The 27,989-nt window shown below is 41.8% G+C and overlaps 1 protein-coding gene and 2 long non-coding RNA genes across 8 annotated transcripts; 1 reads left to right on the forward strand and 2 right to left on the reverse strand.

Moving 5' to 3' along the window:
* Positions 1 to 253: 253 nt before the first annotated feature.
* LOC139619996 (mitochondrial carrier homolog 1-like) lies at positions 254 to 8,839 on the reverse strand. Of its 5 annotated transcripts, none has more exons than XM_071475098.1 (12): positions 8,351 to 8,839; positions 7,048 to 7,132; positions 6,856 to 6,962; positions 6,600 to 6,659; positions 5,970 to 6,027; positions 5,594 to 5,645; positions 4,425 to 4,484; positions 4,227 to 4,320; positions 3,023 to 3,070; positions 2,874 to 2,941; positions 2,495 to 2,570; positions 254 to 2,141 (listed from the first exon to the last, which is right to left on the reverse strand). In XM_071475098.1, the coding sequence occupies exons 1-12, from the start codon at positions 8,501 to 8,503 to the stop codon at positions 2,067 to 2,069; spliced, it is 936 nt and encodes a 311-aa protein (XP_071331199.1). In that variant the 5' UTR covers positions 8,504 to 8,839; the 3' UTR covers positions 254 to 2,066. The 5 variants fall into 5 exon arrangements, with proteins under 5 accessions (XP_071331199.1, XP_071331197.1, XP_071331198.1 ...); XM_071475096.1 differs by having other exon boundaries at positions 6,600 to 6,674; XM_071475097.1 differs by having other exon boundaries at positions 6,600 to 6,662; positions 8,351 to 8,832.
* A 7,423-nt stretch (positions 8,840 to 16,262) lies between these two features.
* Positions 16,263 to 26,574, reverse strand: LOC139619907 (uncharacterized). Of its 2 annotated transcripts, XR_011690682.1 has the most exons (4): positions 25,869 to 26,574; positions 24,800 to 24,891; positions 18,465 to 19,009; positions 16,263 to 18,296 (listed from the first exon to the last, which is right to left on the reverse strand). It is a non-coding gene; the product is annotated as an uncharacterized lncRNA (long non-coding RNA). The 2 variants fall into 2 exon arrangements; XR_011690680.1 differs by lacking the exons at positions 16,263 to 18,296; positions 18,465 to 19,009 and adding an exon at positions 20,008 to 20,240.
* On the forward strand, positions 23,674 to 25,928 carry LOC139619908 (uncharacterized). The gene is made up of 4 exons (XR_011690683.1): positions 23,674 to 24,040; positions 24,179 to 24,238; positions 25,432 to 25,527; positions 25,799 to 25,928. It is a non-coding gene; the product is annotated as an uncharacterized lncRNA (long non-coding RNA).
* Positions 26,575 to 27,989: the final 1,415 nt, after the last annotated feature.

Raw genomic sequence — 27,989 nt, forward strand, 5'->3', positions numbered from 1 at the left:
CAAAGTACACTGAGTTATGATCTCTGAGCAACATCTGCAGTGAGCTTGAGAAGTTTGAGACAGAACATAGCTACAGGAGGAGAGCAGCTCCTTCCAGGGGGAGGTCAGCGTGTAGGTTGTGTGTGTGGATCGGGAGAGAGAGGAACAGAGAGCTAGCCTGTTAGTTAGCAGTGTAGCTGTGAACGTAGCAGCGTAACGTATGTAAATCATGAGTAAATTATTTATTAAGTACAGTAAATACACAACTCAGTACTGCTGAGTAGGAAATATTTTATTAGTGTAACAACTGAGGAGGAATGAACCACAACACAGACATAAATAAAAACACACACCACAGCCTGGAGTTAAAACATGAGCATGCATGTGATTGGCTGTTAGGGGACAGACATCGTCCAAGAAGAAGACCTGTAGGTTTTAAGACATTTAAATGAGACACTGATTGATTGTTATGGAATAAAAAAAGTTGTTAGCACAAAAATATTTTAAAGACTAAAATTCTTAAAACTTCAGGGCGTGAAATTAAAATTTAAGAAATATACTGTATACATCTACATACTTACATATCGAGTATATATACACAGAGGGGTCTGAAAGAGATCTCAAACTCATATATATTTATATATATATCTGTGTGTGTGTGTTTTCCCCAATGTGCTCTGTCTTTAAGTCATTGTCTTTAAACTTAAAAAAATGTTTCCATGAACAGAAACAAAGACACATGAAGCTCTCAGATGAAGTGAGTCCTGTCTGATCCAAACCTGCAGCTTCAAAATTCAACAGGCTACATCTGAGTGTCGAAGCCCAAATCAACCACAGCCGTCATTACACCTGGAGACCCTCACGCTCTTTCCACTGGCTCACAGACCTGAGGTCAGCTGTTGGACACTCAGCACAGTCTTGAGACGTGAGTGAGAATTCAACGCTCGATTAAACTGTAATTATCACTCGTGGCTGCAACACAGAGTTTCATAATTGATGGACTTTTCCATTCATCTCTGTAACTATATGAAATCAAGCAGCAGACTTGTGTAATCCAACCCAGTCAACATCATGTGGTTATTTTTACATGACATATTTCAATCACAGTCAAATTTAAACCTCTGATACTGTGGTGGATGACTACGGTGGCCCTAAGAGCCCAAACCACAGCAACTTAAGAAAACACATGCAAATAGACAAAACACAAACAAATTTAGAATTGTACTACAAATAGTCACAACGCAACAGAAGCGTTTCAGGGGACACTAAAAAGTGTTGAACCAGGTTCGAATGCACCTGCGTGGATGTATGATAACACACGTGCACTTGTTCACTTGTGCTTTTATCTTGAAAAGTCACAAAGCATTGAACAAGCGCTTCCCATTCGATTGTGTATAATTTGTATAATTTGCAGTGCATGTGTTGTCAAATTCATGAAGATATTTTTTGAATTTGTTTGTGTTTTGTCTTTTTACATGTGTTTTCTTTAGGTGCCGTGTGTTGAGCTCTCAGGGCCACCGTAGATGACACATCTCTGACAGAGTTTCAAACTGCAAGTGCATGAATGAAAAACTGTGGCAGCTCAGAGACAACACGGTCGATGTGAAGGACAAGTGGGCGGTGGTGAAGTGGGTGGTCTGGTCTTTGAAGGGTTAAAGTCAGGCTCATTCATGACATCACTGACCTGATGTGGTTCAGAAACAGGAAGTGCTCCGACACTGCGATCATAATACCATTATATCAGCTGCTTGAGGTCAGCAAGGTCAACAGGAATATGTGATTTGCATGACAGCATTAATTACTGTTGTACCCATGAGCCTCAGCATCTGTTGCTATGGAGACGAAGCCATGAAATCAGAGCTGTAGTCACTGCAGTCGAAAACAAAACACTGTAACAACCTCCGTCCTCACCCTGAACTGAACCAAAGCTCCTGTAAGGAAAAGTTCATTGGCACCGTGAGCCGAGTCGTCTCCGCTGCTCCTGCTACATCACAGGCAGGCGGGGGGGGGGGGGGGGTGTCTTTGGAAAATGTTTCTGAGCAGGAGGACAAACATCCCAGCAGGTGATGATGATGATGATGATGATGTCAGTCCTCAGTGGAGGGCAGGGAGGTTACAGGCACCCGACGGAAAAAGAAGCTGGATCCTCTGAACAGGTGACCCTGACAGGAGGGGGAGGGGCAAACTAACATGAAATCCTCCACTCCAGTTCAAAATAAGAGCATCATGTCAAACACACCTGGTCAGACTAAAGGACTATGAACAGTGTTATAAATACATATAAATAAAACACTGTGTACACTTTCTATCTCTGCGTATAATTCATCATAAATCCTGAATAAACTAAAAATACTTTGTCCTGTTTGTGCTTGAACGCACAACATTAAAGAAACAGTTTTTCTCCTTCTATAATATTGTACGGTCTTGACCGGACCCTGTAAAGAGCCTTGAGATAAAGTCTGTTATGATTTGGAGCTGTGAAAACGAGAGAGTGAGACGGGAGGAGGGAGCGTACCTTTTGGCTCAGGTGATTCCAGCAGTGCAGCCAGGACTTGAAGACAGGAGAGTGAGGAGGAAGACCTGCAGCCAGACTGACAACACAAAGCACAGCCAATCAGAACGAAGCATCAGGGCTGCAGCCAGGGTTTTAGAAACACACACCCCCAAAAGGAAATTCTGACAGTTTCTGTGCATGTTATTTCCCTACATGAAGGTCTGAATGCTGCTCCTGTGCCCTGGTAAGAAATGAACCTGCGTGTATTTTGTGAAGTGTGTTAACTCTAAATGTGTGTGAATCAGCCACAGAAGTTCAACCATCACTGAAAACCCAACGAGCTCCCACACACTGAATCATTATCCTCTGAGCTCATGTGTGAACATGAAGTTTGACTCACCCACAGTTGTTGACGGCCATCACGTCGGCCACCAGCATGAACGGATACGTCAGCACACTCACTGCGATCTGCAGAAAAACACACTGCATCAGTCTGAAGTGACGACACAGGAGAAACATTTCAAACCAGAGTGTGAATGTTGAACTTACTCCCATCACAAACTTAGTGTAGCTTCTTACTGCTGAGGCCTGACTGAACTGCAACACAAACACAGACGTCAAAGTGCCATTTAGTTCAATTAAACTAAAATGTAATCGTCTAATAATTTAATCTGACTTGACAACACTTTATAATTCACCTGCTTTAAAGGCCCCATGTAATATAAAGGTAGATGTCCATGTCTTTTTCTGATTATAAAGCAGGTCCAGGTTCTACAGTAATTTAATTTTTTAACGCTGTGAGGACGTCAGTTTCTGAAGCGACAAACGTCAGGACCCGGTCAGGACCCAGACACCTCTGGAGAGTGACTGATAAAATATTTTTTCCTATGAGTCAGACTTCAGTGCATTACTGAGAACTGGACTGACTTCCTGCTGATGCTTTTTTACTAAAACAGCTTACATGGAAAACTCAGTATAATGACCACTTCCACAGAACAATCAACAGAGCCACGTCACTCTCTCACACACACACACACACACACACACACAAAAACACAAACACACACTTGTTTTCATTTTCTGATAACTCATTCCCATCAATGAAAGTCAACACTTCCTGAAAGTGCTCCACATTAAAAGCTCATCAGGAGCAGGAATCAGTTTGATTCACTTCTGAGCTCCACACTCCGCCTCAAACACACGTGATGCAGAAGTTATCAAACTGTCATCCGCGTGTGTCTGCGAGGCGTGTTTCTCTCATCACTGCAGACGTGTTAACAGACACTGACAGTCCTGTGAGATTTACAGGGACAGAAGGTGGCAGGTGGTGTGTGTGTGTCAGCAGAGTGAATAAGTTCTGTTATAGTGAATTCATCAAGATGACAGTTAAACATGGAGGAAGTGTTGAGTTTACATTGACAGTGAATAAAAAACAGTCTTGTATCTAACAGTTGTAACTGTAACTTTCTCTGTTACAGTTACAACTGGAAATAAAACTATGACACAACACTGCTGCTGCTGATGATGATGATGATGATGATGATGATGATGATGTGACCCAGGATCTAAGTGAAGAGGTGTGGACTGGTCCAGATGTTCCTGTCTTATACAGCTGAGCTTTGCCACTTTGTTTTTGTGATACAATAGTTTTTTAATATAATGAAATAAATGACAGCAGCTTGTTGTTGCTGGTCTGTCTCCTGTTGAACAGTGTTGTTGTGTTAGTAAGAGTGAAGTGAAGGGGGGGACTTACACTTTCGTCTACAGCATAGGTGTTAATAAAGTGAGCCAGCAGGTTACAACACCACAGGAAGAGCACTTCTCCCAGCACGTGGGGTATGAGACCGCTGCAAACACACAGAACACCACTCAAACCGCTGGAGGTCAAAGGTCGAGGTAAACACGTCGTATGAGTGTTACAAATGCAGAATAAAATTAGAACATGACTCACACATAGAATCCAGAAACTCCTTCCTCCTTAAAAATCCTGGTAATACAGCTGAACATCCCACTGCAGAGGAGAAACAACCAAGTTCACCTGTAAACATCTACACACACGTTAGATCCTTTCAAAGGCTCCTCCATGACTCTACGATTATCTACTGACTTTAACAAGCTCTTCATGAGCTCTGCGTCTGTTTCCTCTGTGCTGCTGTCAGAGGTGTGAAGCAGGTGGGTGATGTCACATTAATGCACCAATCACAGCAGGGGGTTCTTCACACTCAGTGCAGACCTGGTGTTAACATCTGTCTCAGGTGATCCCGTCACAGGTGGACAGCTTGAGGTTCAGGTGTGAACTTTCCCGAGACGAACACAGATCTGATATCCGATCACTCAGACCACATTCAGAGGTGGTCTGGACCACGCTGACGGACCAAATACTCTACTGACGTCCTCTAACACAGTCTCAGTCCCATCACGGTTTCATAATAAACCCAAAATACTTTACTATTTCTCATGGATAAAACCTATTTTCACTGTAGAGCTGTGAGCAGAGCATCCATGAGTCTATTTGCTTATAGAGCAGGGAGCACTTTACAATACACACCACATTCACAATCACTCACACACACACACACACATTGATACATCACACTTTGAGATGCAGACTGGAGGAGCCGGGATTGAACCACCAACCTGCTCTACCTGCTGAACCGCAGCCAATTATAAATGGTCACTCGTGACACATGTAAATGCCAGGTGTGAACAGGTGACGTGATCAAATCATACCCACAGAGTCCTGATGAGGCAGCTCTGAGTTTCTAAACGTTAAACTAATGATAATGAAATGTTCATATCGAACACAAACACACTGAATAAATCATCTCAGACCTGACGACAGATTCTGTAGTGAACAGCTGTTTGGTTCTGTACTGTACTGTATGTATATGTATGTGTGAATTTTGAAGTACAGTATATTTTGAAGCAGCCAGAGGAAACATTATATATTTATTACACAGGTTATGATGTGAGAAACTTAAGGATTTTACCTTTAATAAATAATAACTTTAACCTTGATGCTTGTTCATTTAGTCATGAGTGTTTCATGTTTAAGAGACAGATGTTTTCAAAGGCTTTGAAGGAAACATTGTGGCAAATACCTGCAGCATTAAGTCTTACCTGTACTTGATCTCTCTGCCAACAAACTGGGCCATACACCGCACTGACATAACTGCCAAGGGAAAACAAAACGTATGTCACTTGTAAAAACAGCAGGAGACTGACAACAAAGCACAAACTGGTGGAACAACACAGCAAACAATACAACAACTTTATTAATTTTAGCTTCTGCATTAAGTCAAACTCAACATTTTTTATCACACAGAACATTTGAAGACATCACTGGACTCATAACGTTCGACATAATATAGATTAATAATTGAAAAAATAACTCTAAAAATAGTTTCACAACTAATGAACGAACATCAATATTTATAGTTTTGATTGTTTAACCAAAGACACTTTGTACGGTGAGACAAAGTTTATGAGGACATACCATGGAAAGGATGAGTGGCGACTCTGGACAGGCACTGGATGATCATCTCATGTGTGGTCTGCAGAGGAAACAATGTGAGGATTCAGTTTAATGATGAAAGTAAATTAAATTAAATTAATGTTCAGTATCAGGATAAAAAAAGTGGTTATCAGTGTCATCACAGTGTTGTTAAAATGTGCTGAAAATGTTCAAAACGCACAGACACACACACTGAAATCATGTTATTATTATTACATCATTATAATTTTTACACACACAGTCTACCTTCTGTGTTGTACTGAGTATAAGCAGTATATATATATAAATATATATATATATATAAACATAAACACAGAGGAGCCTGTTGTGTTTCTCCTGCTGCAACACTTTCACTTTCAAAAACACAATATGTTGGTTGTGTGACTAAACTACATTGTGTGTTATCGTGTGCATAAGAGTCTGCAGACACACACCAGAAATCTGATCCTTGATGCTGCAGCTGTTTGAGAACCATTAGACTCTTTCAAACTGGACCACTTAAATCCAAACTGTCGATCAGGAAGGAGGCAGCAAGTACAACGAGACACTGAACCTGAATCAGCTGAGTCACACAGAGGAGTTCGTGTCACTCAGCAGCAGCTGACGTCTCACCTCTTTGACCACTTTCCTGAGTGAAGTCTGCAGCTCATCTTTCTTGGACAGAAGCTCCACCTGCTGAATAAAGAACTACAATTACTGTGAAAACCTTTTACCCACTTACTTTACTGACTCAGCCACTTTAGGAGGCGGCATCCTCAGGTGTGTTGGTCACTACTAAATACAAAATGTTTTAAAAACATATTGGCATCGTATCACCAAATAAGTTGAACTGTAAAGATATTTGTAGTGTCTTACTGTCAGTCCTCACCTGTTTAACTTTGCTCCTGACCATGGTGGAGATGGCACTGGATATAATACGAGGTGAGAGGCCGCGGAAGAGCCCCCTCTTTCCATCCACCTTCACAATGTGCTGTGCTGAAAACAAACCCATCACCTGTCACCTGCTCCTCATTTACGTCCAGTGAGACAATAAGACAGAGAATAATCACAGCTCACTCACCATAGGAGAAGAAGCCAGGCAGGTATAAGACTCTTCTTCCAAACATAGTTGTCCCCACAGTGGGAGGAAGAGGTTCATGTCCCACCTGGAAACAACGATAACTGAGGTTCAGAACAGGTTCTCTGCTTCATGGGGATGATGGTGTCCAGGTGTACTGGACCTTGTTTGTTATGGTCCAATAATAAACATGCGGACTGTACCAAAAGAGCGGCGCACCTACCTTCATCTCCACGGTTACTATAATAACAGTCATGTCTAGTCATGTCTAGTCAAATCACCTTATTTTAGGAAAATAAGGTGATTTGGATTAAAATCAGTTCTTCCTCAACATTAGATGATCTTTGTTGTCATGGTTACAATAACAACAACATAAGCTGCTCCTGTCACATGGGAATCGAACACCGCTCTCCTGGGTCATATTCATCCATCCACCCCAACCTCCTCCTGACGTGGACTTTGTCGCTCTATAAACTACGTCACCGCACTTTTCCCTTTGCTCCTGTCATCATCACTACGACCACTAGATGTTGCCTAGCAACAGAACCTAATTACGGGTCATAATAACCTGCTGACAGACGACCTGTGGGCTCGTTTTTCCCTGGAGGACAGTGATCAGGATGATGCCAGCTCCACCTCATTTTATTGTGATGACTAAAAGCAGCTGTAAAAAGATATCTAAACTGAAGAATGCATCTTTTTCTCTCAGTCTCTGGTGTTTTTCTGACCCGAGCACGGTGTCCAGATTGGATTAATCTTAAAAGCAGCTTGGTGTTTTCGTGAACATGGAGGTGGGGCTGAACATTTAATAAAAATATTATTGAAAAATTGTTATATGCTTAAAAGCAAATTTAGTTAAAGGTCAGAATCAGTCTCATTACACAATGAAGCACTGTGGTGCCACAGAGATGCTTTAGCCTACAATCATACTCTCCAGATGTGAGGGAAGGGTTTGGTACAGAGCCCAGCAAAAATCACATCATCATCATCATCATTTTCTAAATACATCGTAAAGTAAGAACATCACCTGAACAGGACCCGTGAAGCTTTAATGCTGAACAAATCTGATGACAGATTATCTCACTCCAAAGTTCCTGAGGATAATTTTCTCTGAATATCCAGCATCAACCTGTCTCCATCACACAGAGCAGGGCTGGAGGTGCTCTCACCTCCACCCTCGGTCAACCTCAGGAAATGTTTACACGTTAATAAATATGCAGGAGGCCGAGGTGGAGGGGAGCAGGGAACTCTTGGAGGAGTCAGAGACAGTCATGGCTGCAGTTAGCTAGTTAGCTACATCAGCTACCTGTATTAGCAGCTTCACGTACAGCAGCGGGTGTGTGAGGGCTGTTACTCCCGCCCCCAGCAGCAACACCGCGGTGTCCACATCCACGGAGGTCGGTGTAGTGCCCGGCTCAACACCGGCCGCCTGACCGGAGAGGTTTTCAGACGAGTCCATCTTTCACCACCGGAGAGAGACGGTTCATCACCGGCCAGAGTCAAGCGCGACCACAGGAAAAACTACTTCCGCTTAGAACTTTCAAAATAATATTGTGTGCGTCGGCGGTGAGAGCGAATAAAATGCAGGTATAATAAGTGCTGCTCGTCTACCAGACACCGCGGGAGGGAGCGGTGTCTTACTGATGGTTATATAAGTTATTTTGGCAGCTGCTTATCTGTCAAGTGCCGGTGGAACCAAAACACAGGGGCGGGGCTTAGCTGGTGACGTCACCTGAAGACACATGGGCGCACTCGCCTCTGTCAACAACCAGTGGGTCAAAAGTTTTTAACTTTCTTCAAGGCATGACCAGGTAGCAGCAGCAGTGTAAAGGGCTGAGGGAACATCACGTGATTAGCCTTAATGCATAACACTTGTGTCAATCGGTAGAACTTGTGTGGCTAGACATCAAGGGAATTGTAGTCCTGGGTGTAGAGGACTACAAGTTAAAGCTGGGAGAGAAATGTAAAAAATTTGACCAGATTTCAAGATCATGTCATATTAGTGAGGAGGGAGAGTCCCCTGCTGCATATCTGTGCTTATAAATCCCAATTACATTACTGTCAGAATTATTTTACAAAAGTTGTTGTTTTTTTTTAATTTGTAGAGAAATCTATACATAATATTGCAAACTTTATTTTTTATGATAATTTGAGTAAAAATCCATCATCAGACTTTTTATGGACTTTTGTTTCTGAATAAATCTCTATCAACACATATAAATTACCAACTGCAAGGAAAGCTGTCAGATTTAACCCTTGTTCATTTGCATTTTATGGCTGTTTTTCAACAGATGAATTTGAACAAATGAGAGTTTTAATTCCAGCAGGTGGCGCTATGAGCCTTACGATGGTCTTTGTGTCGCCTCTTCAATCCCTCAATAGCTGTAGCTGAATATGTTTGTGGTGTGTGTGTGTGTGTGTGTGTGTGTGTGAGTTACATGGAGGTTATGTTTTAAACTGTGTCTGTTTGTTTTTCAGCAGGATCGCATAAAAACCACCGGTGGACATGGGGGCTGAGCCAGGGAGGATCCCCTTAAATATTGGGGCAGATCTGGATCATTTACTATGAATAGGACTTTTTTTCTCTGACGTCTGGTGTGTGTTGTTTGTCAACGGCCTTGGTGGAGGTCTGCGCTCTCTAAGTGCCCCTCTAGTCTTTTACTGAGTTGGGATCAACTTACAGAAATCAACTGGACTGGTATCCAACAATTCTTAATTGAAAGTGAAGTCGTTATTATTATTATTATTATTATTATTATTATTATTATTATTATTATTTGCTGGTCAGTGATTATATAAAGATTATATATGGCATTTTATATAAGCATTTATTTATGACCTTGAAACAGACCTCAGACCACTAGAATCAATAATATGAAAATATGTTTGGGTGGTGCCCACCTCCTGTTGGCACTGGGTGTTGTGCAGGTTTGCAGTTTGACAGTCATGATGATGATGATAACCAACACGATAACAGGATAAATAAAATAATATTAAACATTGTTGAAGCCAACAAGAAATAAGCTCCTGAGCTCCTTCACGCACACACACACACACACACACACACACACACACACACACACACACACATAGACCTTTATTTTTCTATATTGCCTGATAAAATACAGTCTAAGACACTGATTCAATAGAGCATCTTCCCTGATGGATGAAATTGTTACAGCTTGAATTGTGGAAATGTCAACAGGACACTTTAATTTACATTTCATCTGGTGTCATTGTTTGTTCATCATCACAACGTCACTCATGGAAAACCGTTGAATCAGTTCAGGTGCACACTCAGAGCATAATGTCACACTGATCTGATGGGTCTGGAATAAACAATGATTGTAGTGAAGGAGTTCTCACACACACACACACACACACACACACACACACACACACACACACACACACACACACACACAAGTGTAAGCTAACAGGCAGCTGCTGTGGGTCAGTTGATTTGCAGTCATTATGACAGATGCTGGTTTCAGCCCACTGACAGACAGATGATACATCAGTTATTTGCTGCTGTCTGAGCTGTGGTGCAGAGGCAGTAAAAAGGAGGCTTTAAGAACCAATCCTTTCTTCCTTCAGTCCTTGTATGTCTGACACTGCTCCGACACTGTAGTGTCTGCTGTGAATTCACATCAAAGAGATGTGAAATAATCATAGTTTTGTAAAATAACATATTTATCAAAAGACCATATCTAATGTGAAATGTGATGTTTGTCTCCTCGCCCAGTTCTCCTCAGCATCTTTCAGCTCCTGTTTTGGTTTTAAAGCCCACGACTTTACTGTCTTCATCACCCTGGTGTCTACCAGCAGCAGACAGCAATGATGCACACTCCCTGCTCAGCACCAAACAGCAGACAGACGACCTGCTGAACACTGTGGAGCAGCTGAAGAGGCAGATATGATGCGTGGATGTGTCAAAACACAGCTGTTTGCTGTGTTATAAACAGTCATGTTCTGTAGTTTCTTTTGTAAACTGTGTCCTGGAGCAGCTGATTTCCAGCAGGTAGAGTAGACCAGAGTGAGATCATGTCATTATTATATATTTGTTATTATTTTATCATAAGAAAAAATATGTTACAATTAACAGCAAATATTACTGGTCCTACACAGGCCTAATGCATATATCTTATATTTATAAGATATATAATATGAGGCCGACCTGGTCTTTCAGTCAGATTAGTTTACATTTAACAAACATTCAGAATGACAGAGCTGATTTTCAAAATAAAATATTACAGAACTGACTGCTGGAAACATTACTGCCCTGCTAGCACGGCTAATCAAAGACAACATGATGAAATATTACCTGTAGTTGGCTGCTGTAGAGGAAAATGCCTTTGAACTGAACATTTTAATGGGCAGAGGAAATCCTGACATGAGCCTGAGTAAAGGTGTGGATTTGCCTTCCTCTTCTACCCTGTTAGATTTAGGTTTGAATTAAATCTGTGTCCGTCAGCTCGTCATAAATTTAAATGATGGAGCCTCTGCTGCTTGTTTGTTTCTGCAGAGCTGGGTCGACCAGCTCGGTTTAATTAAAAGCTTCTTCTCTTTCTATTCTTTATTGATCCCAGAGACATAATTTTTCAGCGCTCTCATATACACACACAGCTTGTGTGTTTCATTAACTGGTGGTCATACAGGGTTTGGATGGATCGGTGCTTTATGGATTCCAGCCTGTGTGAGGTCAGTGGGGTGGTCCTCAGGTTTAAATAGGGTCAAAGTCTGAAAGCAGGTCAACAATATGTCTATTAGGTTATTAAATCATGCTTGTTTTTCTTATCCAATTGACCTTACACTAAGACCCCCCCCCCCACCCCCCGGTTACTGTTGCTATGCCTGACAAGCTTTTGCACTCAGCATGACAATCTATAACGTTTTCAATGATGTCAGTGAGAGAAATTTCAAAAGAAATGGAAAATATCTGGAATAATATCTGAAACAGAAAGAGCAATAACATACACTGGAGAGCAACGTTCATTAAAATCACTGGTCCTAAGCTCCAGGCTCTCATGTGCAGGACAAACATACACAGGAACAACACTTGCACAGTAGAGTGAGTCAGTATATCGGTCTATTTTGAGCTAATTTTAAAGTTAATTTATAAAATTCTGCAGTATTGCAGCCCTTGAGTAAGTGAGTTCAGTGATAAAGACATTTGAGTCCTACAGGAGGAGTCTGGATGATGCAGTTACATCAGTGGTGTCTGGGCTGCGTCCCGTGAAATGAAAAAGTCTGAAGCACAAATTGATATAAAGCAGCTCGAACTGCTGCCCCTCGTTCAAATGTTTGTCATGAACGGACATTTTTCAAAAGATGACATTTGTTCAAACATCTGGAAAGGAAAATAAAGAAGTACATGAAGAAGACAATAGATCATCTTACACAAACACTGAAACAGGCAGCAACAACTTTGCCACATGCTGTTTGCTCCACACTGTGCAGTACCAAAGATTTTGTAATTCTACTTCTAATCGAGTGTCTGCACCCAAAAGTTAATTTAAAAACAACTTGCATTAATATTTCTTGCTTAGATGAACCATAACTTCTCCATTATTGCAGTTTCCCACATTTCCAATGGTCCTGAAGTGAAGATAATTATTCACCAGAGTCTCATGGTGATAATACAAACACCAACTAACGAGTTTTCCCCGTCCTCATTAAAATACCTGCAAACAGCCAGAACAGACTCCCTGTGGCACTGCAGGAAAAATGACCATCCACTCTTGCCTTTATACTGATGATGATGATGATGATGATACTGACTGGAGGAGGTGAAAACTTGCACCACGATGAAGCACCAGACCTGGGAATGTCTTCAGAAAACTGGTCGTCTCTTCATACAAGTACACGGATGGCAGCTCTGGATATTATTACTTTCTGTGACGTTATATTTCACTCACCCAGGTATTTTCTCAGATCTGGGAACATTGTGACTTTGCTCTATCAAATTCCAGTGGATTAAAAAAATGAAAATAAGGATGAAAAAAAGTCATAATCAAACATTAGCCTTTAGATTTTCATGAAAACAGAAAAGTAAATCCACCCAAACCAGTCGACAGCCTGGTTGCAGACCTCAGCAGTTCCTCTGTTCAGCCTGGTCAGAGCAAGAATCAACCAATTACAGCTTCATGGTTGGGAGTAAGAATGAGCAAACAGGCTGTAAAGTACATTCAAAGGGACATTCACAGGTCCTGGATCCAAAAAAACTTCAAACTTGAGGCAAGAGTCAGAAAAAAGGATCCACACATTGTGCTAAAAGCTCCCAGTAACTTCCACTCAGGTGATTGTGATCTACGTGACTGAGTCAAACTGGCCTCAGGCTGAACCAATCAGAGCAGAGCCGGACACTGACCCGACCACATGGGGGAAAGAATGTGTCTCTATAGAAAGGACAAAAACAACCTGAAACACAGGTCAAAGTTCAATGTCAAGTCAAGTCAAAAGGAGATCGTGAGTTACACAAGTCTTTCAAACCTGATCATTCTGTCTCAGAATGATCAGTCTTATAGCTAATGTTTGTTAAACACCAGTAAAAGCTTGTAATGTCGCAGATAAAAGCACCATGTGAGCACGACACACACACACACACACACACACACACACACACACACACACACACACACACACGCCTGGCTCTCTCCGGTGGGGGGGTGTTTGGGGCCCACCCCGCTCCCTCTAAACACAAACAAAGAAAACAAATGTCTCTCATTTGATGACATCAAATAAAAATGACATTTTAATGCCCGTACTTTCAAAAAATGTTTTATAAAGGAATCATATTTTTCTCTGTTACCTCCTGATTAACAGCTACAGCAGCATCCTGCCCCGCCTCCTTTATAAGAGCCATAACGTGTGACTCATTTCACCCTCAGTGACCCACATTATATTTGGCCTCTTCACTAAGAACATCAGTGAATGGACACCAGCCTTAATCACTGGCTTCATTCACCTAAATATATTCAGCTCGCTCTCAATCACGATATGATCCATCAGCCTTGAACGTCTCTTTTTGTCTTCTGGGCTGCAATCATTTCTCTCCCATCATGCCTTTGTTCTAGTGCTCTGTTCTTATCAGGCCATTTAAACGTCCCTCTCATGTCCTGATGAGGCTGAGGCGCCACTCGCAGTCAGGCCTGTGAATCAACAGCTCGGTGCTGCCGTGCACGGACAAGGACGGAGGACGTTTGCTTAAGTTAATTAGTAAAAGTGCCCTCGTCTGTGAGATGTGACAAATTCATCAGCCGCAAAGACCTGGAAGCTGCACAGAAGCAGGAACTGTGGTAAGAAGCCTTTGGTGTTGATCTTCACTCCTCATGAGTCCAGTGTCAGGATCTGATACACGGCCACAAACATGTCAGGAGGCGGATTCATCCAAACAACACGTGTGTGTCCTGTCGTAGTTCTTCTGTTTAACAAGTCTATAGGGAGTTACAGTATACAGCTGCACGCACAGACAGCGTTAGACAAACTATAGCCCAGGAATCAGCACACACAATCACTCCCCCGTTGACTCTCACAGGTATGGAAGCCCAGAATGTTCAGTTCTAATAAAGTATTGTAAAATAAATAAACTTTGGAACAATTTGTGCAAAATATAAAATGAAAAACAATTTGTTAAGAATTTAAAATATATTTAAGAATATGAAAACTGTGTTATTCTTACTTTAAGAATATCACTTTTATTTCATTAGATGGTTCTTATTTCATAATGAGACTTTTATTTGATGTCACCTTTTATTTCATGATGTCGTTCTTCATAGTTGTGGGCGGTGTGAAGAGTTCACGGTAACCAGATGTTAAAAGACAGAACTGGAAATGGGACAAACGGAGAAATGGGAGGATTGGACAAGGTCAATAAAGTGATGATAACAGGTATTTATGATGACATCATCTCACAGTCAACATGACTGAAAGCTCCAGAAATGATGATTAAAGTGGACCTTTGGTTAGAATTCAGAGTTAAAATCACTTTAAAAGTGATGAAGAGGGGGAGACACCCACCAGTCCTCCAACCTGAACAACCACACAGGTTGTTTTCTTCACCCCTCTGATACGACCCACAGCGGTGTCTCCTGAAAAACGTACACAGTGAGAGAAGGAGCTGCGTTCACTTCCACACACAGCCGGTCTCAGTGTCAGATCATCTCCTTGGACGCAGCGCCCACATGTGAGAGGGAAGATGTTTCAGATGACAGTCCGACACACACTGACGCTTCACTCAGCTTTGTGTGAACCAGTGAACTGTTTGTTATCTTTTCACAGCCTGTTGTGTGTCGGCCCTTTTGGTTTGTGGTGACGCTGCATCGATCTGTTTGGTCTTAATCCTGCTGAACTCTGAGTGGAGCAGCTGGAGCTCGACAGTATAATATCACGCAACGTCCCATGAGGAAAGTTAAGAACGGTCACCGTCCATGAGCGTATGAGTCACACCATGAACACCATATGTATGACGGGATGGTGTAAGACATGATTACGTCCCCACACAGCAAATTTTACACAGCGTTGATATAAGATATTTGAAACTCAGTAAATCCAATCAGAAGAGTCTAATAACAACATGTTAGATTCATTTCCTTGTTTGCTCTGGTTCAGGGATGAAGCAGATGCAGCAGTGGGAGCTGTTCTGCAGAGATTAGCCTCATCCTAAATCAAACCGGCTCACTGTCTCTCCAGATCAATCGAAAGCTTTGTTTTTATTTGCTCTGGAGAGAAAGACCAATACAGGCAGGATTAGATCAGGAAGACTCAGCTCTGTCCAATTTACACAGGCCTATAAAACAGACTTCCAGCTCCACTTCCTGCTCTGAACTCAGTACATAAACAATGTCCATAAAGGTCTGTTTACATACACTGCTCTTAGACTCCCTGTAGATGATTAAACCACCAATTCTTAAATTCTCATTAATAGACGCCTCCATGACTGTGACATTATCATGTATACGAACCATCATATGAAAATACAACTTTATTATTATGGCTGTAAAAATGAGTTATCACTTATTAAAGAGTTCAGTACAGAGCTTCAACAAAGCTTCATCTGTTGTGTGTTGTGTTTTGGGTTTTTTTTGCACTATAACCACAGGATCATAATGACCACCTGCTGCTGAAATAATGTTTTATGTTTTTTATACAATAATATTTTTGTATATTTTATACAAAAAAACTGAGCTGGTAGAGTTCAGTGATTTATTCAACAAGGAAAAGCTTAAAAAGTGTCACTTAACTGAAGAAACAAACCCAGTGAAGGGTGGCCAGGAAGTCTAAAAACAAAATCCAGAACTTAGGAACTTAAAGGATAAGTAACAAAAAACAAAACTGAACGAAGCGCGAGGAGACACCAGGAAAACTCAGGAAACAAGCGCAGGGGAAACCTTTCAAAGTAAAACAGGAAATAAACAAAAATACAAACATTAAATCCAATAAAAGAGACCACGACAATTTTGATGTAAACACCAGGTTAAGTGTAATGTGAAGGTTATTATCACTAACTGTGCAGTTTTTTTACCTCACTCTTCTGGGTTTACAGCCACAGCTTAATTGATTTCTCATCAACCTGCTCAGCACCAAACAGCAGACAGAAGCAGGTAGAGATCAGCTGCTGAACAGGGTCAATTCAGATGAATCCAGTTTTTATTTATATAGCCTCTAATCACAACGTACATCATCTGAGGGCACTTCACAGGGAGAGGCCAAGACCTGAAGAAAAGTTTAACATTGTTTCATTATCTGGTTTAACTGAGCCTAACTTAACCCTGGGTTTACCTGTCCAGGTACAAGTGTGTTCATGTGAAAGAAACAGAGATTTTAATTATGAGAAACATCATCAGAACCATGAATAAAGTATTTAGTTTGACCTCCTGATTTGTCTCATCTGGCTTCATAGATTAATACAGCTGGTGTCATCTACATAGCAGCAGATAGACAAACATCACTGCAGCTCTACTGATCCTGGCTTTATATGAGTGTCCAGACGAAGCCTCTCCCCAGTGAAACGTTGTAAAGGACTCAGAGACTCTGAGAAACCTGATTCTCTGTTCTGATGAAACCATTGAACGGTCTGGCCTCAGTTCTAAGAGTCAAGTCTGGAGGAAACGGATATGATGGTTGTTCTTCTGCAAGTTTCTCCATCTCCACAGAGGATCTCTGGAGCTCGGCCAGCTCCGTGGTCACCTCTCTTACCAAGATCCTTCTCCCTGACTGCTCGGTTTTAACAAGGTGGACAGTTATGGGAAAAATCCAGCAGCAGAAAAGTTTTTGTCTCCTTCCTCAGATCTGAGCCTGGACACAATCCGGTCTCTGAGCTCTGCAGGCAGCTCCTCCCTCCTCGTGGTTTTTGTTCTGATCTGCATCGACAGCTGTGAGACCTTTTATAGACAGGTGATGTCCAATCAGCTGAGTTTACCACAGGTGGACTCCAATCAGGATGTAGAACCATCTCACTTTTGCCTTTTTTAATAGATTTGCAAAAAAAATTCTGTTTTTACCACAAAACAATAAAATGTGAAAAATCTGAAAGACTTGTTTTCAATTCAATTTTACTTATTTAAATCTTCAATTGCAGATTTGTAAGGTTTTTTTTTTTTTTGCAGAAATCAGCAGGTGAATGAGTTAAATTGACTGAGAGCAGTTTATTCTGTGTGTATAGAAAACACACAAAAACATTTACTGAGGACATTTATCCCTCAAAGATAATTATATGTTGAATGACAAAGAAAATCAGCAAAATATAATTTGTGTGCCTACAGAACTATTTTATCTGCTTAAAATATCCCATCATGCACTCAGAACTGGAGACAATTATAAACAACATACGCATCGCAGGAAGAACCAACGTCATCTTTGATTAATATAAAAAACATTGCAGTGTTGTTGTCATGACTGTATTTGCATAAATCACCTGCTTCACTGACTCTGACTTTGATTGAATCTAATCATTCTGTGTCTGCAGCACACTGATGATTTAAAGAGCCGTTAGTGTTGGTGCTCTGGCAGTGGAAGAAAATTCAGAGGACAAATGTTGAGACTGAACACGACCCTGATCAGAGGTCAAGAAGTTCCTCTTAATCACTTATTGATCCATCAGACTGGTGAATGTGCAGTGTGTGATTGGTGACTGATGATCATTGGCCACCAGGGGGCAGTCTGTATCTGTGAAGTCCACCACCAGGTTTGACAGACAGGTTCATCACTGGTACATTAAGCTCATAAACCTCTGACTGACGACCAGTTCAGACCTGACAACAAACAAGACGATGATTTCATGACATTGCTGCAAACAGCAGGACTGAAGTTTTCACAGTTCAAGCTATAGTTGAACAGTAAAGTGTAAGACAATGCATGTGCATTAATGAATGTATATACATGATAATGGGTTAGGTGGGGGGGGTCTCAGGTGGACAGACCTGTGAAGCCACTCCGGAGGACAGACAGGTGGAGCTGGTTCAGTGGGCGTCAGCGAAGGCAGGGATGAAGGCAGGACCACTCGAACAGGAGGCCAACAACAGAGGCAGGACCTCTCTGGAGTCTGAAGGCAAAGGGCGGTCCTCTCTGGAAGGAGGGCGATGGTGGTGGTGGGTTCCCTCTGAAGGTCAGGCAGGAGGTCAGTGAAGGAGACTGGTGTGAGAAGTTTCAGCTGCAGCTCAGGTCAGGGTTTAGGGTTGGAGGCGGGCAGCTGGAGGTCTGGTTGTGGGTTGGTGAAGACAGACAGATGAGACATCAGCTGAAACCTGTGATTCAAGAACAGACAGGATGTCGGTGGGGACAGCAACTCAAGGTCCAGCCTGGGCGGCGTAAGTTCAGGAGCGATGGGCAGCTTGGGGGAGCGACATCTCCGTGACCCACTCTTCCCTACAGGGATTCTGACCCAGGGAGATATGGGTCACGCTCAGGGTGTTCAGGGTCAGGACCAGACAGGAAGCTCGTCAGCTGGATTCGACGGAGGTGCAGGCTGAAGGGCAGCAGAGACAGAAGACACTGAGTCAGCCTAAATCCACAGAAGAACTGTAGCAGGTTCTACAAGATTCAAGGAACAACCATGACCTGAAAAACTGTGCGGAGGTGGAGGACACTGAAACATACCTGGAAGTTACAAATCAACTACTCATCAGTGACACTTTGAGCTAAAACACTCTGGAATAGACACCAAACATGTCCTCTTTCCATTTCCACTCTAAAAGTGTCAAAGTATAACTGAAGTCCTGGCGTCACCTGTGTTTCCTGAGGGATTGTTAAAGCAATCGATGTCCTTGCCCTAAACGACATGTGGGTGAAACAGTTTGTTCTCTCAGGACTCTCTGAACACGAGAGCAGCGGCAGAGGTGCAGCTTCTCCTCATTAACCACTTCCGGGAACGTTTGGTCACTGAACTGACGGGGAAATGAATGTGTGAACAAAATTTCATGGCGGTCTGTCCAAGCTGAAATGTCTCAGCCTGGACAGACTGACAGAGGGACATAATCATTAGGAACTATTTAGAACATTTGCTTTGACAAATTTTTACTAAAGTATATGAGCTAAAAAAAAACCTTGATAAAAAAAAATCTTTCATTTAATTGAACAAGAAAGTCAAATAAAAATTAAACATATTTTTACATTATTTTGCAAGTTCAAACAACTACAAACATTTATACACAGTGCTCAATATCTATGTCTGAGCTTAACAATACGCTGTTTTAACAGTAAATATTTAAGGCACTGATGTAAGATTTTAAGTTACACAGCGAAGTGGAAGTTGCACAATTGTTGCACAGTTGCACAGATTTTAAGTTGCATACAACTTAAAAACTTAAGTTGCTTTGATTTACTTTTTACTTAAGTTTGTGTTTTTATGTTAATAAAAATTTTTATTGAGCAAAAAAGTGATCACTTTTCATATGAATATAAAAACACGTTACAGCCATTTTTAGTTCATTCAAAAATATCAAATATATAAACTCAATTGCACAGTGTATGTGTTGTTAATTGGCCTTGAACGAATTAAGCTGTATTGACTTTATTAATCAAAATGAAATTGAAGATTTAACATAAAATAATTATCACAAGGGACGAGTGTTTGTGTCAAATGAAGATGTGGTCCTTCCTGTGCTGACAGACGGGGGCAGCACTGCTCCTCTCATGCTGCTGCTGAGGCTCACGGTGGAGCTGAGCCGTCATACAGCTCCGAGTCATCAGTTTCGAGGCTGCGGACACAAAGCTGTAAATGTGCTGGGACATTGTGTACTGAACACTGTGTACTGCTGCTCAAAAACACACACACAGACACACACAGAGACAAAAGACTGAACTGCTGTCCTGTGAAACTGTCTGCACCTCAGGAATCCAGTCAGTAGTCACATTCATTCACTGAACACTGTTTGTTATGTAGAATTTCATATCCTTCATATTTTATTTGAAATCTATTATTTTGCAGTGGATTTTTCACATTGTTTATTTGTTCAGTCTGTTTTTTTTAGTGCAGAGTTTCATTTGAAATGTGCATCTGGGTTGGTTGGTTTAATACAGTAGATAATATTATTCTTCAGACATTAACTGGAATTAAAGTAGATAAAGTATTTTCAGAGAGATGCACATCATTTCTATTCTCACATCAAAAACCTTGATCACAAACTCAACAACTCATTTGGTTTAATTTAATTTAATTTAATAATAAGAGTGTATGATATTAAAATTGTGAGAACAATGCGAGAGTGTGTGTTTCCACTGCTGTCATGTGAATATTAGGAGTTGGTTTGTCCAGACTGACAGTTCCTGTTGGATCAAACCATTAAACTACTGCAGGAAAAGAAGGTGAACACGATGACTGAGTGTCAGTCAAACCTCGAATGGTGGAAAACCCTGTAGGACACATGGTGGTAGTTTAATATTTCATGTCTTTGTTTGAGGGACGGATCTTTATGCTCCCATTTTTCTATCTCCTCAGGTGAGTGGGAGCTTTAGTCACATGCTTCATGTACGTCATCATTTATTCGTCTGTTTCCACTGCGCTTTGTCGCATTTTGCTTTTACTGACGCATCAACTTTTATTCCCACTTCAGCCGAGCATCAAAACTTGTTTTGGAATATTTCTGTTTCACAATAACATTTCATTATGACATGAGTGAAACTGATGAATGTGACTTGTAGTGAATTGTGATGTCATGAGAAGTAACAAGGAAAACACAATGGAAGAGAAAAGCCAACATGATGACAACACAAACGAAAAGAAGCTTAAGCCACGCAGCCTAAAAATACACAAGTAAACAAGCAAACAAAACTCAATCAGCAGAGAACATGTGGACGGCAGGGAGGGCGGTGTAATCTGAGCTGTTCTCTCTCTGTGCTGACTCCTTTTTCCTGCTGCGTCATCCTCAGTGGAAAGATTACCGAGGCCCATCATCCAGGCCGGGTCAGACCAGACAGGGCTGTGTCGAGGCCGAGTCACAGCCACAGCCTGTTCTCACAGCAGATTAAAGACCTGTGGATTAGGATTAGTCAGATCTATGTATACCTGCCCACACGTCCAGCCTCAGTGTTGGTGGGACAAAGAGAGGTCAGGAAGTGAAGAGTGTGTTGGGAATAAAGCAGTGACCTGGTCAGAGGACGGGAGGTCACAGTCTGCAGCAGGAGGTGAAGTGATGACACAGGAGCTTTCAGTTTTTCACCTTTTAGCTTTTCTTATTCAAAATATGACTCAGAGCAGAGCTACACATGCAGTTTAATGATACAGCACTTGTATAAATAATTATATGACTATTCAGTGTAATAATGGCCATATCTGGTCAGATCCAAAGACTGACATCAGTCATACTGATCCAGGTAAAAGTTCACATTTTTCCACCCTCATTTTTTGCCCTGTCATGATAGAGAAGCTAAAACTGGCTCTTTATTTCTCCCATGTTCAAATGTCCAACTTTACAGCAGAAAGAAACATGTTTACAGCCTGGTACAGAAACTGTTCTGGTCTCTGGAGATCATTTCCTCCTTCATGACACCTGTACGGCTGAATTTATACAACTCACCTGTTTACGTTTTATTAAGGACTAAAGTTATGGTGAATTGGGGGTGTGGCCTCTTTGAGTGACAGGTGGGTGAGTGTACGCCCGCTACAGACTGATACTCACCAAAGTCTCAGCTCCACCTCCAGTGATGGGGATTATAACAATCTACAAACAACAAGACTACAGAATGACGTCACAAAATGAGTGCTGCTTAAGTCTGTCCAACACTAGACAGCTTTGTGCAACAGATGAATTCAGATGTTTATCTGAAGTCTGACTGTAGCTGTGTCTCATTTCAGGGGCCACATCCTCTGGAGGCAGCATTTAAAGATCGATTACGTCACAGTGGCTCATTTCAAAGGCTCCTTCAAATGCATCCTTCGTCTCCTGGGCAACAAAGGCTCCAAGATTCATTGTTCGCTGGTAATGAAAATAAGCAAATTACACAGACAGAGAGCCTTTGCTTCGTGACAACAGTAACGACACAGCTGGTGACACAAAGAAGAAATCCTTCATAGGCCAGACCCTCTCATTTCAGTTCATCCTGCTTGGTCTATGATGGCTACAGAGGGCCACAGCTCTGTGGACTGTGGCCCCTGAATTAGTTTGATCTCACCACAAAGTACAATTCATCTTTAAAACTGAACCCAGATCTGCAGCAGTGCAGCTTATTCACAGTTAAGCTGTAGCCTGTAAGTGAATTTACATTTAGTTTCACTTTGTTCTTCCAACCTGATGTTATCTTATGTTATATTATATCTATGTTATGTTTAAATAACAAGCTCAGGGAGCTGACAGTGCGATTACACACTGGTTCAATAGAGACAATATAAAATGGGAATATAAGAAATTTTCTTTATTCTGTCAGCAAAACAAACAGTTTCCCCTCATTCGTCCGTAGTTCAGTGACAGTGTGAATATTTCTATGAACAGCAGCCGCGACACGTTGATGCTGAAATAGAACATCTGATTTCGACCCTTCAGTCAGACAGGGAGGAGCCACAAAGATTTGGATGAGGCAGATTTGGATGAACAGAAGGGAAAGCTCAGCTGTCTGTGTGTGTGTGTGTGTGTGTGTGTGTGTGTGTGTGTGTGTGTGTGTGTGTGTGTGTGTGTGTGTGTGTGTGTGTGTGTGTGTGTCCTCCACGTGCCGCCCTGGAACAAGGCAGCACCACAGGAGAAGTGGGTCAGCCTGGTCTGAGAGAGACAGCAGCTCTCTGCAGCCTGTTTGTTTGGCCTGTGTGTTAAACAGATATTTTTGGATTCGCTCTGTATTTTCTGTCACTGTGTTTCTTTAAACTGGACAAACTCCAAAGCAGTGTTGTGCTTCAGTGTTTCCAAAATTGTTTTCTTGTCAAGCAAAATTTGGAAAGTTTTATTTTAGTGTCTGACCCCTCCTTAAATCAGGGCTGCAGCAGTCTAAACTTATCTTTACAGGAATAATAAACGTGTTAAATGTACTAGATGTCAGCAGTCTGTTAACACATCAAGTGAATATCTCCCAAAGTTAAAGACCCCGCTGATGAAAATCAATGTCCACATGATGTTTTTCTATATATATATATATATATATATATATATATATATATATATATATATATAATAATCAGTCAACACCATGACTGAGTGTTTCCACCTTGAACCAATGACAGTCTCATAAAAACAGATTCAGACAGTCAGGGATTCATACGTCATAGAACCTGAGGAACCAATCCTGTCAACTTGTGGGGACGGGGGGCGGGGCTAAATACACCTGAAACCTTGTCAATACAGAAAGCCAGAGTTAGCCAGAGTTTCATCTGGACACCTGGAGCCAGCAGGTGGTGGGCGGGGCCAAGGCCTGATCCAGGTTTATAAATCAGGAAGTCAGAGCAGATGAGCTTCAGACCAGTTTTTTTTTTTTTTTCTTTTTTTTTATGTGGGAAAACCATGTAAAACAAAATATCATATTCAGTATCGAGAAAGGAAATGATGGAGAATAAGGTGTTTGTGTCGGTCGTCAGGTAAGATCAGGGGATGTTTTATATCCTCAGAAACTGCTGCTTTATTTAGTTGTCTCCAAACTCTTCCTCTAGAATTGGATCTGGTTTGTAGACTGTGTAGATGGTTATAGTATTTGCAACTGTTAATTTCTTTCTCAGTTTCATCAGAGTTCCTCTCAGTTTGAAGATCCAACCAACTGCAACCTTGTCCATGTTGAGGTATGTACCACACGTTTCCCCAACATGGTTCCAACTGATGTGATGTTGTGTTCAGCATAACCTTTGCTACTGACATCAACAAGACAGTTTGTGTACTCACTATGCAAACCATCCATCTGAAGTTTCTGTCTCAGACCATGGATATGTTGCTTGGCAACGCAGAGGTTGTTGGCATGGTGACATTTTCTTTTTTGAAAGTTTAAGTTTGCTAACTAAGGTGGACGATTTAATTAGTATTTATTGTGATTTTTCCATTAGTATGTTTTTGTCAGTGATATATAATATGACTTTTGTTGTGAACATTGACTTTCTCTGTTGTTTAGAAATGTTAATCATTGTCACATTTGAACAATAGTTTGAATGAATGGTGTCAGTCCTGCTGCCAGAACCTCCAACTTCAACTTCTGTTGATTCTCTATCAGTTTTAGTGAATATCACCACTCTTGGGCTGATGAAGCACTTTCATAAATATAAGAAGAGCTGTATGTGAACAAGGCTGTTTTTCATTCATGTGTAAAAAGCCACAAAACCCTGAATGACTCCTTTCACAAAATGACTCACCTTGATGTCCTCATCAGAGTCCGTGACGCTCTCTTTGAACACGTAATAAAGCATCAACACAGATCAATACTTCTTTTAGGAGGAGATGAAGCCTAAACAGACAGAGAGAAGCCATTAGGTCCATTAATTATCACGTTATCTACATCAAACAGCACATGAAGAGCATTAGTTTTGCTTTTGTAAAGAGTCCAGACTGAGCATGAAATCAGAGAATGAAATTGAAAGTACAGGACCTAATGGATTATTTGAAGATGAAGAAATCATTTGATGGTGTGACTGTTTACAGCAACACTTTCTCTGAACAGCTTCACAACACTGATGACGTTTTTAAACTGACATTCAGTCTTATAATGGATCAATGTGCATGAGCTGATGAGCTGTGCAGTGGAAGGCAAACAATCTGCTATAGATCCTTTGATTATCTATACAGGATTGATCATGCTAAATGCTTTAGTAATTGCATCAATAGAAATATTACAATTTGGTGAGCAAAAGCCCAACTGTGTTAACCTCACTGAGTAATGACTGATGCATCAGTCCCACCAGCATCGTTTTTAGTCGACACTGAGGCAGTTTTGGTTTTTTTAAGATTACCTATTTGGGAATTAGTTGGGGTTTTTTTTTTTTATTAGATAGTGACAGTGGAGAGAGAGGAGGGACGACATGTAGCAAAGGACTCAGGCTGGATTTGAACCCCAGCCACTGCAGCAGAGACTCAGCCCTACCAGGTGAGCACCGGTGCACCTGTTTCTTTGATTTTGAAGAAATATGTTAATGTGAGGGAAAACTACTGTTTAGTACTTTCATAGCCGTGGCCACTGGTCATGATAACACTGCACTGGCTGATGTTATTTTACTACAAATAAACCAACTCATTTGGAATAAAAGCTAAAGGTGATGGTAGGTTTTTGTACAGATCTGAACCCACAAGGCAGAAGACAGAGTCCTAGTGAAACAACAGTCTTTTATTGTAATTCTTGTGAAATGTGTGAGATGGAGCTGGTGATGGGGCGAGTGGCTGTAGACAGGCTGGCAGAATAATGGAGGAGAAAAACAGGGATCCACAGACCTGGGCAGACAGGAACAAACAGGAACCGACTGAGCTGGAGTATGGACCTGAAGCTCGGGGAGAACAGATCACCAAAAGCCCAGAAGACACAGAGCAACACAGCTGAGGAACAGAGCTTGGTCACAGAGGTTGTACCACATCAAGTGATGGAAAGATCTGACGAAGAACGGCGAGTTCAACTGGTCCTTTATACCGCAGCTGGTTGTGGAGGTGACTGCATGATGTGGAGCAGGTGTGTATGGAGGAAGCCACGCCCAGCTGAACACACACACATACACACACACAAATACAGGCACAGGGAACAAACTGGGGACAAACGAACACATGAGGGAGGGAAATCAACAGGAAAAGGAAAAGAGCACAAGGTCCAAACCCTGACAGGTGAACAGGTGAGGTCTGTTCACAGTTTACGGAGCTACTTCCTGGTTCAGCCGTTACTGTAAACTGATAAGATTTCATCTACACTGAGAGATCGCTATCAACATGACAGGTGTGCAGACTTTTGTCTGTTGGACCTACATGTTGTGATTCCACCATGTTTCCAGATATAGTTCAGTTATTACTTATTGGAGCTGATATCTGGGGGATGTTAATCCTGTAAGTTGCCTTATAATAACCTGTATGGCTGCATCAGTCTGGCCAACTTCCTGTCAACTTTCATAATATCTGCCAACAAATGTCTGATCAGTTTGATTGTTCTCCAAACCGAGGGTCAGTTATTTCTTCACATAGAAGGATTAAAGCTGTTTGTGACTCTCTGTGTTGTCTTTTCCAAACAGTGATGGATCAGAAAAGAATGTCCTGCTCATACAACAAACTCCAACAGTTTAAAGACAATTTTAAAGTAAAATGTGAATAATTTTCCCGATGACCAAAACCCACAGTTTGGAGGTTAAAGGTCAGGAACATTATATGACAGTTATTGTGATCAGACAGTCAGAGAGCATCATGGGAGCTGCAGCTGTGCTCATGAATCCCATGAACAGCTGAAAGCAGCAGCTGTTATAAAGCAGACACGTTGCTGTTGACAAAAAGAGACGTTCGGTGAAATCGATGTGAACTGACATCGTTGCTTCACGTCTGAGAAGCGTCTGCAGGTTTGAGAGGACTGAAAAGAAAAGAGCGACTTTACATGAACACATTGATGAATGTTTTTAATTAAAATATCTGTTCCAACAGGTTTTAATATGAGTATATCATTATAATAATATCTTTTTGTACTACAAGCTTCACGAAACAATATTTTTATAATAACTACAACACAAATGACTGTGTAATATGAAAGGTGTCACTCATCCTACAGAGAATTCATCCACCTTCTTCTGCTGATCTGAGGTCAGGTCGTGGGGGCAGCAGGTCAGGTAAATTATTCCAGACGTCCTTCTCTTCCAGCTCCTCCTGGGGGGTCCTGAGGTGTTCCCAGGCCAGATCAGATACATAATCTCTCTGAGGCCTCCTACCACTGGACGTAGCTGGAAGTGAAGGAGCCCAGGAGGCCTCCTACCACATGCCTGAACCACCTCAACTGGCTCCTTTGTAGGAGGAGCAGTGGCTCGACTCCAAGCTCCAGGAGGCTGAGCAGTGGGCTGCCCTGATAATTTGAGCACACACTCCGGTCCCCAGAGCCAGACAGGCCCAGCACAGCCCAGAGTAATTACATGGAGCCACCTCCCTGTGGGCCCACCACCCGCAAGGACAGAGACTGGGTCAGGGTGCAGTGGAAGCAGGTCGGGGGCCTGGGTCGGGGGCCTGGGTGTGGCGATGCCTGGCTTCATATACAAGACCATAGAGAATTATCACCGACCAGTGTCCCTCAGCTCTGCAAAGCTTTCAGCCTCTTTTTGCTCATTGTTTGGTTTTACAGTAATCAGCCAGCAACTGTCTGCACCCATAAACCCACTGTAAACCCACTGTACGCACCAGCTGACAGACACAGGTGGAGACCAGCTGGCGAACACAGTGGAGCACTCAGCAGCTTTTTCTCAGGAGGTGGAGAATAAACCAGAGCTGGTCGATCTGATCAAATCCTGCCCACCTGAAAACTCATTCAGGTGTTTTCAGTCCTCTGGAACTGGCCTGGCAGTCGCCTCTGTGGTCAAACCATGGAGACAGAGAACAGCC

The sequence above is a fragment of the Trachinotus anak genome, unplaced genomic scaffold (genome assembly GCF_046630095.1).
Source record: "Trachinotus anak isolate AG129_WGS33_773 ecotype Australia unplaced genomic scaffold, CSIRO_AGI_Tana_v1 ptg000004l, whole genome shotgun sequence".
NCBI classification, from domain to species: Eukaryota; Metazoa; Chordata; class Actinopteri; order Carangiformes; family Carangidae; genus Trachinotus; species Trachinotus anak.